General features: G+C 43.1%; 2 protein-coding genes across 2 annotated transcripts; both read left to right on the top strand.

The window, feature by feature from the left end:
* The first annotated feature begins 2,930 nt into the window (after positions 1-2,930).
* On the top strand, positions 2,931-5,423 carry LOC149931600 (uncharacterized). The gene has a single exon (XM_090158006.1). It carries the CDS (start codon positions 2,931-2,933, stop codon positions 5,421-5,423), a length of 2,493 nt encoding a protein of 830 aa, XP_090014132.1.
* A 129-nt stretch (positions 5,424-5,552) lies between these two features.
* LOC149931599 (uncharacterized) lies at positions 5,553-8,180 on the top strand. The gene has a single exon (XM_090158005.1). It carries the CDS (start codon positions 5,553-5,555, stop codon positions 8,178-8,180), a length of 2,628 nt encoding a protein of 875 aa, XP_090014131.1.
* The last annotated feature ends 4,728 nt before the right edge of the window (positions 8,181-12,908 follow it).

Raw genomic sequence — 12,908 nt, 5'->3', positions numbered from 1 at the left:
TTGAACAACTAAGCCTGAGTCACACTTGCCCCCAGTCGTCGGGAAGTGTGACCGCTTGCCCCCTTTATTATTTTGTTTTACAACTTTTTATCAAATTAAACAAAAAGGCTTTCAAATTTATTATTAGAGCAGTAGAAGTTTTTTTTACCAAATTTTATCTTTCTACTTTGATTCTATTTAGAGATACGAAATAGTGGAAAAACTTTACAAAATGTGGGTCACAATTACCCCACTTCAGCTTCGCTTTAAAAAGGTTTAACCCACAGTATTTATCAAATAAAATGCAAACAAAAATTGAAAGCAATTTTAATCCAAAATTTACAAATCGATATCGGGATTTACAGTCATTTGTGTCACATTAGTATAATTTTTCATTTCACGTACAGCTTCAAACCCAGGTTTGGAGATACGGACCCCGCTCTATAGGGGTAAGTGGGTGCAGACGTAATGTTGGGAGAAAGGGTGGCAGTAATAGAGGCATTTTAAGTGGTACGGGGAAAATGCGCATCTCTAGGGGAGAGGGAAATGAGCGAAGCTCTAAGGTTGAGATAGATAGATCAGCTCTACACTCTTAAAAATATTGGGTTGTTTTAGTTTTCACCCAAAAAGGGGTATTGTCATAACGCTATTTTGGGTTAAATTTATAAGTTACCCAAATATGGGTTGAACATTAGCCCAAAATATGGTTAATATATGACTAAATTTTGGGTTATAATTTAACAATTAATTGGGGTTTTTTAACCATTGTTGGGTCAGTATTTAACCAAACAAAATAATAGGTGGTTTTTGTTTTCAACCAAAATGGGTTATTTTAATAACGATATTTTGGGTGAAATTTATAAGTTTCCCAAAATATGGTTAATATATGACTCAATTTTGGGTTATAACACACTGGAAATAATATCATAGGGCCTTGGCAATTTGCATAAATTTGAACAAGGGACCTCATTACGTTCTTCTGTTGAAATATCAACACAACATATTGGAAAATTTTTAATTTTAAATAGTAAATTAAATTAAAAATATTCTATACCTTTAGAATCAAAAATTAAGAATCATTTCAAGCATTCATGGAAACGACGCGAGAATGGCGCAAAATTTTTAATTTCCAGTCTTCCAAAGACTACAAGTTTAATGAACACATTTTCGATGCTCATATCGTCTTTGGCACGTGGGAACTTTAAATTTGATAGTATGACCCAATTTTGGGTTGCTATTATATTATCTTAAAATTAACCTAATTTTGTTTAACCCAAATTTTGCGTTTCAAGATTTTCAACTACATTTGGGTTATTTTGACTCTAAAAGTAGTTAAAAATGAAATAACCAAAATCATTTAACCCAACGTTTTTAAGAGTGTAGGGCAGGAGAAATGAACGCAGCGCTAGGGGTGCTTTTAACTGGCGCAGCTCTAGAAGTGGCCTAAGGTGGTGCCTTGGGTATTAGCCTAGCTGATTATTGATTATTAAATAGGAATTGCTAGAGGATTGGTATATATGGTTGCAGTTCAAGAAGAGGCAGACATAGGCGTTTCTCTAGAGAGAAGAAATTGGCGCAGCTCTATTCGTGAAAGAAATGGGCGTATATCTAGCAATACGATAAATGGGGGAAGCTATAAGTGTAAGGGAAATGGTCGTAGCTCACGAGGTGGGATATATTGTGCGACGCCGTTGGAATAAAATTAATAGGGATGATAAATATAAGCGATTCTCTCTATAATGATGTCATCTCTAGGTATAACATGAATGAGCGTATAGCTTTAAGGATTTGAAAAAAGGATGCATCTTCAGGGGTGGTAGAAATGGGCGTAGCTCTAGGGGCGGTATAATTGGGCACAGCTCGAGGATTGACTGAAATGGTAACAGCTGAGTTTAAGTTTATATTGACGCATCTCTAGGGGTAGGGGAAACGGGCGCAGCTCAAGGGTTGAAAGTAATGGCCGCAGCTTAATGGATTCGAAAAATAAACCCAGCTTTAGGGGTAAAGTTCGAAAGCAAATGTTAAAAAAATATGTTTTGTGCCCGCGGATTGTGAAAATTGAATATTCAAAGGATTTCGGTAGTAAATAGGTCCGTGATAAATAATTTCTATATTTGCATTTTTTAAATATGCGCTCAGGGGTGCCAAAATAGTGACTTCAACCCCTTTCACATAAAAGTGGTGTCTTCTGAACCACTTATATTAAACTTATCTAGACCCTAACATTTTAACTTTAACCGCATCAGTAATAACATCGTTCACCGAAACTTTCTATTAAGGGGGAGACAAATTCGGATTTACCCCATTTTTCTCAAAAGTCTACGTATTTATAGACGCAATTTTCGCAGATGGATTTCAGATCATTTTGAAGCTCGATTATTAAGATATATATAAAAAGTGAGGGTTGACCCTCGGGGCAAATTTTATAAAAACGACTTTAATTCCTTAAAAACCATATGTAATTAACACTCATCCCTGTTCAGACGCTCAACTTCTAGTTATTCAATTAACTTATGTTAATAGTTCCGGTCGATGTAAATATTCGCGAAGGGATAAAAAAAACCCTTTTTTTTCGTTTCTTCATTTATTGTGTATAATCTTTAACGTTTTACTGTGTTTTTTTTAACCATTGATTCATTTTCGGGCGATATGCTTTTAACGTTGAAATATGTTTTTTAGTCTACTCAAAGCTAACTTTATTTATGAAAAATAAAATATTGATCAGAGTTCATCCAGATCTGCTTTCGGTTACTTGTCTTTGCTGTTGCTGCTGCCTAGTTTAAGTCGCGCTAGTTCCAGGGGTTTGGGATGGCTGAATTCTACGACTAGACACGAACATTTTGGTCCGTCGAGCCGGATCTCTAAGCCGGTTGTTTTACGTGGATTCTAGTCGCTGGGTTCACACCTTCGGATCATTCGTCTTCTCGGATCGGAAGCAAATTTCGTTCGCAATGCCGGTCACTGCTTTGGACAAAGCCATCGCCGAAAGATCTAAGGGCGAATTGGGTCTGAACAATATGGGCAGAAGAGTTCAGAGTCATTCAAAGATATCGCTAAACCTGCAACAAGTGGAGTTCTTCAACAGCGAAGCAGATAAGTCTTGGCAAATGATTGATGACGCGCATCTCAAGATCATTCCGCTAGATTCCGACAAGGCTTTGGATCATAATACCGAATGGGACAGACTGTTCACTGTCTACACGGATGTCAGATGCGGATTGGAAGCCATCAAGGCAACGTTCGCTCCAACTCCTACTTCGCAGTTTTCGGTTCCGACGTCTCATTCGGAAATCAAGTTGCCGAAGATCAACCTCCCTACTTTTTCAGGGGAGGTGCACGAATGGATGTCGTTCCGGGATATGTTCCAAACAGCTATCCATTATAACAAGGACTTGTCGAATGCGCAGAAGCTTACGTACCTGAAGTCAAGTCTAACGGGAAATGCCGCCAAGTTAATCAAATCGCTCCCTATTTCGGACATCAACTACGGCATAGCGTGGGACACTGTTACGAAGAGGTACGAAAATAAAAGAGAACTTTATTCTTCCATAATGAAGCGTTTCATTGCACTCCCGGCAATTTCGAGCGGGAATTCAACGGCGCTGCGATCCATCGTGGACATGACAATGGAGTGTACGAGAGCTTTGGACACGCTCAGTATAGCGAATAAGTGGGATGCCATTCTGGTTTATCATCTGACGCAGAAGTTGGATCCTACTTCTAAGGAACAGTGGGAGCTAAGCCTAAAAGATACCGAGATACCCACGTCAAAGACGCTTCTGGAATTTATCGAACAGAGAGCACGATCGTTAGCCGCTTCGTCGTCAGGTCTAAGTCAACAACCTAGAGAGCATCTAAAGAAATCGGTCAATCTGCACGCCAGAACGGGAATAATGCCTGCAGACGGAAGTTGTTCATTTTGTTCCGGAGCGCATTGCAATTTCAAATGCCCAAAATTTTACGGTTTGAAAATCGCAGACCGGCAGTTCTCGGCACAGGAAGCGAAGGTCTGTTTCAACTGTCTTCGTTCCGGTCATCGAGTAAAAGATTGTCCACTTGAAAGGGGTTGTAAGACTTGTGGACAACGACATCACTCCCTTCTCCATTCGGATAGCCTAAATCAGAGATCCGGTAGTCGACAGTCCAGGGGAGGTCAATCGACTGGTGACCTTCAGCCTGGAAACCAGCAAACGATCCAAAGTCAACAGTCTGGTAACCACCAGATAAGTCAACTTCAAAATCAAAATTTCCATGTTCAAGAAGTCGTTCATTCTAAATACGACGCCATGCTAGCCACCGCCGTGATAAGGGTGAAGACGGTTTCCGGTGGATGTCTTCAATTCCGCGCGCTCCTAGACGGCGGATCGACAGTGTCATGCATCTCCGAAGCGTGCATCGGACAACTGGGTCTAGGACGGGAGATGGTCGATACGGAGGTCGTTGGCCTAGGCTCAGCTCAACTCGGCAAAACGAGAGGCCTCACTCAAATACATTTCAAGTCGCATATCGATGCTAAGACGATAGAGAAATTTCATGTAAGCGCCTACGTTCTCCAGAAGATAACGTGTCAACTTCCGGTCAGAAGATATGACGCAACTAACTGGAATCATCTAAAGAATCTTCAGCTAGCGGATCCAGCATTTAATGTACCGGCCGACGTGGATATCCTTCTGGGTGCGGACATATTTTATAAACTTCTACTCGACGGCAACCGAAGATCAAATTCCGAGTCTCCGGATGCTATCAATTCTAAACTGGGATGGCTCGTCGCAGGTCCAATTGGAGTAGAGCAGCCCAAAATTCAAGTCCATCACGCCATCTCGTTGGACGAAAACCTAAATCGGTTTTGGGCGGTGGAGCAGGTTCCGAAAAAACCAATTCTTACCCATGCCGAGAAAGAATGCGAGGAAGATTTCCAGACAAACCACTACAGAGACGAATCTGGACGATTCGTGGTTCGAATGCCTATGAAGAAGCCCAAAGTCTCTCTCGGATTGTCTCGAGAAACGGCTCGGAGGAGATTGCTACAAATCGAGAGAAAACTCGAATCGAGTCCAGCTTTGAAGGTTTTATATCAAGGCTTCATGGAGCTGTACGAAGGGCTGGGGCACATGGTTAGGGTGGAACCCGTTCCTTCGTCGATCGAACGAGTATTCATTCCCCACCATTACGTGCTGAAGGACTGTAACCAGACTAACAAATTTCGAGTTGTATTTGATGCATCGTCGAAGACAAGTTCTGGTAATTCGCTGAACGACGCTCAGCTAGTTGGTCCGGTCGTTCAAGACACGCTGTACACTATCATCATGCGATTCAGACTTCATCAAGTCGCATTCAGCGCTGATATCAAGAAGATGTATCGGCAGATACTTATCGCACCCGACCAGTGCGACCTCCAATGTATTCTTTGGCGAACGTCTCCGAAATTACCTATTCAAGAATAAAAGCTCAGAACGGTTACCTACGGTACGGCATCAGCACCGTTTCTCGCCACTCGAGTCCTCCAACAATTGGGTGACATTGGGTCAAAGGAATACCCGTTGGGGGGCGAGATTCTCAGGAGAGATTTCTACATGGATGACGTTATGAGCGGAAGAGGATCGATTGAAGATACAAGAATAGCTATATCGCAACTTCGTGAGCTGACAGACAGCGCTGGGCTCCCTCTCAGCAAATTCGCTTCGAACTACCAGGGATGTCTGGTGGATGTTGCAGTGGAGCTGCGGGAGACTAAGGAAGTCCTCGCCATGGAAGAAGAACCTCTCGTAAAAACTCTTGGTCTTTACTGGGATACCCGAAGAGATCAATTCCTTTTCAAGGTGCAAGTTCCGGAGTCGGGGGAAGACGTCACGAAGAGAACGCTACTTTCGGAGATTTCGAAAATCTTCGACCCGATGGGGTGGCTCGCTCCTGTCGTGATACGATCTAAAATTATGATGCAAGACGTTTGGAGGGAGAGAGTTGGTTGGGACGAAAAACCGACACCATCGATTCAGCAACAATGGCAAGAGTTTCGAGATTCGATCTTGAAAATTCAGGAAATTCGTATCGACCGTTGGGTTTACACCTCACCGGATATATCTGAGTTGGAATTCCATGGATTCTCGGATGCTTCGGAAAAAGCTTACGCTGGAGTGGTTTATCTGAGAATGGTAGACAAATTCGGAAAGATCAATGTTTCACTCCTTGCATCGAAGACAAGGGTGGCTCCAGCAAACCAAGCTATGTCCATTCCAAGACTGGAGCTATGTGGCGCATTGCTACTCGCTGACCTCTTAGAATCAGTACAAGAATCGCTGGGACTTGATGTCACTCGGGTCAAAGTATGGACAGATTCCACAATTGTCCTATGCTGGATATCGTCGTGTCCAAAACGATGGAAAACTTTCGTTGGCAATCGAGTTTCGAGAATTCAAGAAACTATCCCAGCGTCGCAGTGGGGTCACGTAGCTGGCACCGATAACCCAGCCGACGCAGCGTCGAGAGGAATTTCCGTTTCAGAACTCGTAAAGCATCAGCTCTGGTGGAAGGGACCGTTATGGTTAGCAGAGAGCACGCCCGCTCCAAAAACGTCGAAATGGGTAATGGACACCTCAAAGGTCAATCAAGTTTATGAGGAGGAGAAGATCATCATCGTTGCCACGAAGGCCCACGTTGTTGGTAACTCAACATTCACGAGATTTTCGTCACTTTTACGGTTACGTCGTATCACCGCGTGGAGTCGAAGATTCGCTTATAACAGTCTACTCCGATACCGACTGAGAACCGATCCGCAATCAACGGCTTCACGAATGGAAGGTCCATTAACGACTGAAGAATTGAAATCGGCGTTATTTGCTCTAATCAAGGTTATGCAAGCTGTAGAGTTTGCGGAAGAAATCGAGTCATTGAAGGAAGGAAATCCGTTGCCAAGGAAGAGCAAATTACTCTGTTTACGCCCTGAGTTGGATTCGGAAGGCATCCTTCGAGTGGGAGGTCGTTTAAAACATGGCGATTTCACCGACAACGTAAAACGCCCAATTCTGCTACCACGTCACCACAAATTTACGGAAATGGTGATTCAAGAAGCACACGTCCAGCATTTGCATGCTGGAGCGCAGTTGGTTCATGGTATTCTATCTCTAAACTACTGGATTCTCCGAGGGAGGGATGCAATTCGACATCAAATTCGGAGATGCATAGTTTGCACAAGGTATCGAGCAGAAACGGCGAAACAGATGATGGGGGACTTACCTAAGTCTAGACTGCAATATTGTCGAGCCTTTACAACAACCGGCGTCGATTACGCCGGGCCTTTCAATCTACGACCAATTACGCCTAGAAGTAAAACGACTTTCAAAGCTTATATATCGCTTTTTGTCTGCTTCGTCACTCGGGCGATACATTTGGAGCTCGTTTCATCCTTGTCTACAGAAGCGTTTATCGCAGCTTTACGAAGATTCACCTCAAGGAGAGGAAAGCCCAGCGACATTCATAGCGACTGTGGCACGAACTTCGTCGGCGCAGCGAAAGAATTGACGGAATTCATGAAATTAATCCAGTCCGATTCCCATAACGAAGCGGTCGCGGATCACCTTTCGTCACAAGGAATAGCGTGGCATTTCAACCCTGCCGGCGCCCCTCACTTTGGAGGATTATGGGAGGCTGGAATAAAATCCGTGAAATACCACATGCATAGAGTCATTGGGCCAACTCGTCTTACATTTGAAGAGTTTTCAACAGTTATCACTCAAATCGAGGGAAGCCTCAATTCTCGACCTTTAACTCCGATGTCGTCTGACCCGACGGATCTGCAAGTATTGACGCCAGGACACTTCCTCATCGGAGAGTCTCTGCAAGAGGTTCCCGACCCAGATCTTTCGCAACTTCCGATGACGAGACTCAATCGTTGGCAACTCCTTCAAAAGCTGAAACAGGACATCCACAAGCGCTGGCTCCGGGAGTATATAACGAGACTCCAGCAACGTCCGAAATGGATGACTCCTCAACGAAATATCTCAGTCGGGGACATGGTACTCGTAAAATCGGACGCCTCTTTCGCTGCCAGCTGGCCTCTTGCTCGAGTCGTCCAGATACATCCAGGTCGAGACGGACAGACGAGGGTGGTCACTTTACGCACCAGCAGAGGGGAGCTTAAAAGACCGATCGTGAAGCTCTGTTTACTTCCGTTTGACCAGGAAGACGCTGTACCCGATTCTTGACGCTACCGCATCAAGGCCGGGAGTATGTTCAGACGCTCAACTTCTAGTTATTCAATTAACTTATGTTAATAGTTCCGGTCGATGTAAATATTCGCGAAGGGATAAAAAAAACCCTTTTTTTTCGTTTCTTCATTTATTGTGTATAATCTTTAACGTTTTACTGTGTTTTTTTTAACCATTGATTCATTTTCGGGCGATATGCTTTTAACGTTGAAATATGTTTTTTAGTCTACTCAAAGCTAACTTTATTTATGAAAAATAAAATATTGATCAGAGTTCATCCAGATCTGCTTTCGGTTACTTGTCTTTGCTGTTGCTGCTGCCTAGTTTAAGTCGCGCTAGTTCCAGGGGTTTGGGATGGCTGAATTCTACGACTAGACACGAACATCCCCTTTTTCCTGCATTCTGCGGCTTAAAATGTTGTAGTTTTTTAAAAATCAAACAATAGCACATATCTTGGGCAATTTCGCACTATTTGTCGGTCATAAGAGCAACTAGAGAAGAAAACCCCGAATTGCATCTGAAATACACCGAGAAGTTAATGAAATTCTTCTTAAGCCACGATAACCTTCATTGCGGGTGACTTTTTCCTTCAAATTTAATAAACGTTTAAGATAATGATGTGATTATTTAAGGTAAGCTAAAGCAAGGTGGCTTTTTCGTTACGAAAAGTAAAATGGATTTTACTTAAATTGGACCAGACCATGGTATAGAACATGATAATATAAATTCAGAAGTGGCAAAGGGTTCGAAAAATGCCAAATATCAAAGAACTGAACTGTCTCTTCTGTTTTCCTTTATACTAATAGCAAGATTTCTAGCAGGATTACAAAATGAACATAGCAGAAAGGGTTACCAACAACCATGCACTTACGGGAAGTAAAGCAACGTGTATTGCTTAAGATGTTGGAGATCTGTGAAACATTAAAGATACCCAGAAAACACAAAATAATCCTATGGATATCCTAGACATATCCGGTTAGGAATTTCGGATATTCCTAAGTTGACCAAAATACCAGAAATGTGACCTCTTAGATGTACTGATGATGCGCAAATGTCCGCACTTTGTGTAATTTTCCTTGGAAGAGGTTTCAGATTTTGAGATGTCACACGGATATTCACACGATATTCTTTAGGTCAAAAGCTGCTCTACCTGGTGTTGTATGGTTAACAGAAAGTGATTCTACGGAGAATCCCAGTTAACACTAAAAAATAGGATATAAAGGATATCTATATAAACAAACAACGGTGGACGAAGATATAAACTTTATCTTTACACTTTCCCTATATTGGATCCTCCAATTGGTCTCCAAACCATTCGGACAACATTGAAGTGAGGTATTGAAATTTCAGCTGTCTCAATATCCGCGTCCCATTAATTTTCTGTAACACATAAAGGGAAAGATCTATGAGTAGCAGATTGTAGGAAACCTCGTTGTATGGTTGCATGTTGAAAATTTCATGTATATTTACAAGGAAGGTGATTGTGAGAGAGTAGATGCAGTTGTCGAGCTGGGAGGTCAGTAGCTGAGGGATGGCTGCCCTAGGGGCATGACGCTAGGTGATGTATTCCAATAGTGTGTGTGGTGGGGAACGAACGATTATGGGGTGCGGCTTCCAGTGTTGTATTTGAGGAAAATGATTTGTGTACTGCTTGGGGAAAGTACTGTTCGCAGGCCTGAGAGGCTGATATCGGCAGGATGAGGCTATAGGGAACGTAAGTCTGGCTTGAGAGAACTAGTCAGCACTGTCTTGCCAGTGAGAGGGATCGGCCACCCTGTGTAATTGCGGTGGACCAGGAACCTTATTTCACGGGTGAGATGGGTTACGAGTGGACTAGGCTGGTTTCACCGCTCTGTATACGTCGTTGTAGTTCACTCACAGACACATGCAATTGTTGTTACTGTTTTTTAGTCGGGCCAAGTGTGTAGCAAAAGCTCGATCTTGGCGGTGATTTGAAATAAATTGGAGGAATTTGGATTTTTGATGACCATTGGGGAGCAATATCTTGAATAGTCTTGGTCTTGTTGTAGAGGCACTGGAGTCAAGAGGGAGCAGGAAAAAAATGTAATATGAGGGTGTAAGTCACATGCCTGAAGCAGTTCTGCAACCTGGGCTCTGGGCTCGGCCCAAAACATTAGCCGAAGAATAAGGGTCTTCGGGAATGTTAAGCAAAAGGACTACGTGTATTCTAGTTCCGGTTTTTCAAGGGGGGATAAAGTTTGGGCAAAACGTCTTCAGTGATAGATAAAACACCCATCACCATTCAGTGAAGTTTGTTTCTTGCTGCAAGAGCAATGGTTCAAGTTGAGCCAGGATATAAGAAGCGATGGTGAAGCCTTGAATGGATAGTTTCTCAGAGAGATCACTGGTGCACGCATTGAGTGTTTTGATATATTTACAGTACTGCTTAGAACGTAGTTCACTAAGCGAGCGCTCGCTTCAAGCGAAGCGGGGGTCTGGCAACAGCTCTCGCTCATGTGTCACCCCCATAAGCGCCGCTTATAAGCGAGCGCTCGCTTAGTGAACTTCGTTCTAAGCAGTACTGTAGATTAATCAATACTTAAGTTTATTTATTTGGGCTGTTTGAGTTTTGGCGAATTTGTCTTCTAGGTGTTTTACCGTGTAGTTGAAGATTGCAATCTCTGACGTTGCATTACGTTGTGAAGATCCCCGAGTCGTTATTTTATCAAGAGCTATTTTATAAGATTCACGACCAGTAGCGGCGCTAAGGTTTTTTCACAGGTGGGCTAATTATTTTGTGGCCCCTAAGAATTTTGTAGCCCTTACAACCCCTTATAAATTTTCCAGGAAGCGAGAAGAGCTAGGTCGTTTTATCCTGGACACTAGCATGCCCGGGGTATTTCCTTAAATTCCCTTTATTTTCTTTCTATTGTCCATTCAAATTTCGCTCAATATCCGCTCCCTTCCTCCCGAATCTATCTGTTTATGGTCTACTATCATATTGAGTAAATAAAACCAATTTCTAGAGATAAGAAAATTAATAAATTCAAATATGTGGCCCTTTTAATATAAATATGTGGCCCCTCTCAGAAATGCCGTGGGGCTAAAGCCCACTTCAGCCCACCCTTAGCACAGCTACTGTTCAAGACAGTGGGTGGTTGAAGCTTTCAGTTGATAGAGTTCAGAGTGAAGAGTCTGATGCAGTGTGGTGATGTCACAGAGCCGGCAGACATAATCGATAGCTTTCAACGTTATCGTGCCACAGAGCCCTGGGTGTATTATCAATTAGTTCTAATCGTTCGCATTCTTTGAATCAATTATGTCACGTTAAGAATGTTACGTTTAGAGTTTGAGGTACGTTTTAGGTCACCTGACTTCGCTTCTTTACAGTGTGTCAGAATTTATAGCCCGGTGTACCTAGTAACAAAGACCATACCACCGGAGGCCTATCATCATAGTGCCTTACGCCAGCGTCTCCCTAGCCCGGACAGGTGACAAATCCAGCATGGGTAGCAGAACCCTACTACTGATGGTCGCACCTTTGACGCAAGCCACTCAACCCAGCAGAAGATGCAGCAATGGGTGGACCAATCCCCACTTCGCACACAGCAGTGGGATTTAGAATGGATGCTAATGCAACTCCAGCCGACACCCTACCTCCGTAGGTAAGGAGCCAAACCCTTTGAAGAGAGCTCCTAAAGGGGAACGACGAGCACACAGCAGCCCAAGTAACCCGGCACAGCTGGCACCGGAGATCCCGGTGGGCTCCAAAAGGCCGGGAAACAGGACCGCCGTGCCCTCATACGGAGGCTCGCCGCCCCACAGCAGGCTACCCAATCCGCCGAGGCGGCCAGTTTGCGTGGACCCTCTCCGTTAGCCTGAACCGAAGCTCAGTATCCAGCCCAAATCTGACCGAAGTCGGAGGTGGAGATAGGACCATTAGATCAGAGCTAACATCTCCCAGTGCGCCACCGCCCTTATGGGTTACAAGAGCTGGAACCCGACTCCCCGGTAAAGCCACCAGTTATAGCACACTCTAACCCATTTAGGGCCTTCGCTTCTTTACAGTCTAAATTTGGCCATTATAAGAGTATATAACCTTTTTAAGCAATTTATCGTCTTAATCGCGATGATTGATAAGAAATATTCCTAGCCCTTGCTCAAAGATATTAATTCACCAAGGCGGGGGGAAGATGGCGACAAATTGCGAGTCGTGGCCTTTCGTGGCGTTAATTAAATCTGAGAGAGGGGGTTACATTCGGGAAAAAAATAATACAAAAATGGGGGAGATTCGAATTCAGAATGGAAACCCTAAGTCTTTAATCAATCGCAAAATCTTTATTTAACACTTATTATATTATAAAAAATACAAAAATTAACAAATTGCGGGGAGGACTGAGGGGATAATTTCACTTTGCTTCTAGGTATGGTTAGGCCCTCTCCATTATGGTTCTTTTATCGTTTTCATATACACTTACACTAAATAATAAACACTTCAATTAAGATACTACAATTAAACAATGGCACTGTTAACTATAAAAACAAACAAAACAAAAATGGCTAGAACGAGGGTACAATGCGAACGAAAAAATTAAGTTAAAACTGCATAAATTCAAGAAGCGGAATGAACTCTCAACCTCGAGGGGGGGGGCTGTTTTAAACCTTTTTCTCGAACAATAGCGAGGGATTAAGCATTCTTTCCAAAAATAATTATCTACTTTTTCACCGGCTATTTCGTATTTCGACCCTGGGTACTGTACAAGG

This window comes from Leiobunum rupestre, chromosome 9 (genome assembly GCF_980474605.1).
Source record: "Leiobunum rupestre chromosome 9, qqLeiRupe1.1.hap1, whole genome shotgun sequence".
In the NCBI taxonomy this organism is placed as follows: Eukaryota; Metazoa; Arthropoda; class Arachnida; order Opiliones; family Sclerosomatidae; genus Leiobunum; species Leiobunum rupestre.
This window is presented reverse-complemented; position numbering and strand designations above follow the sequence as displayed.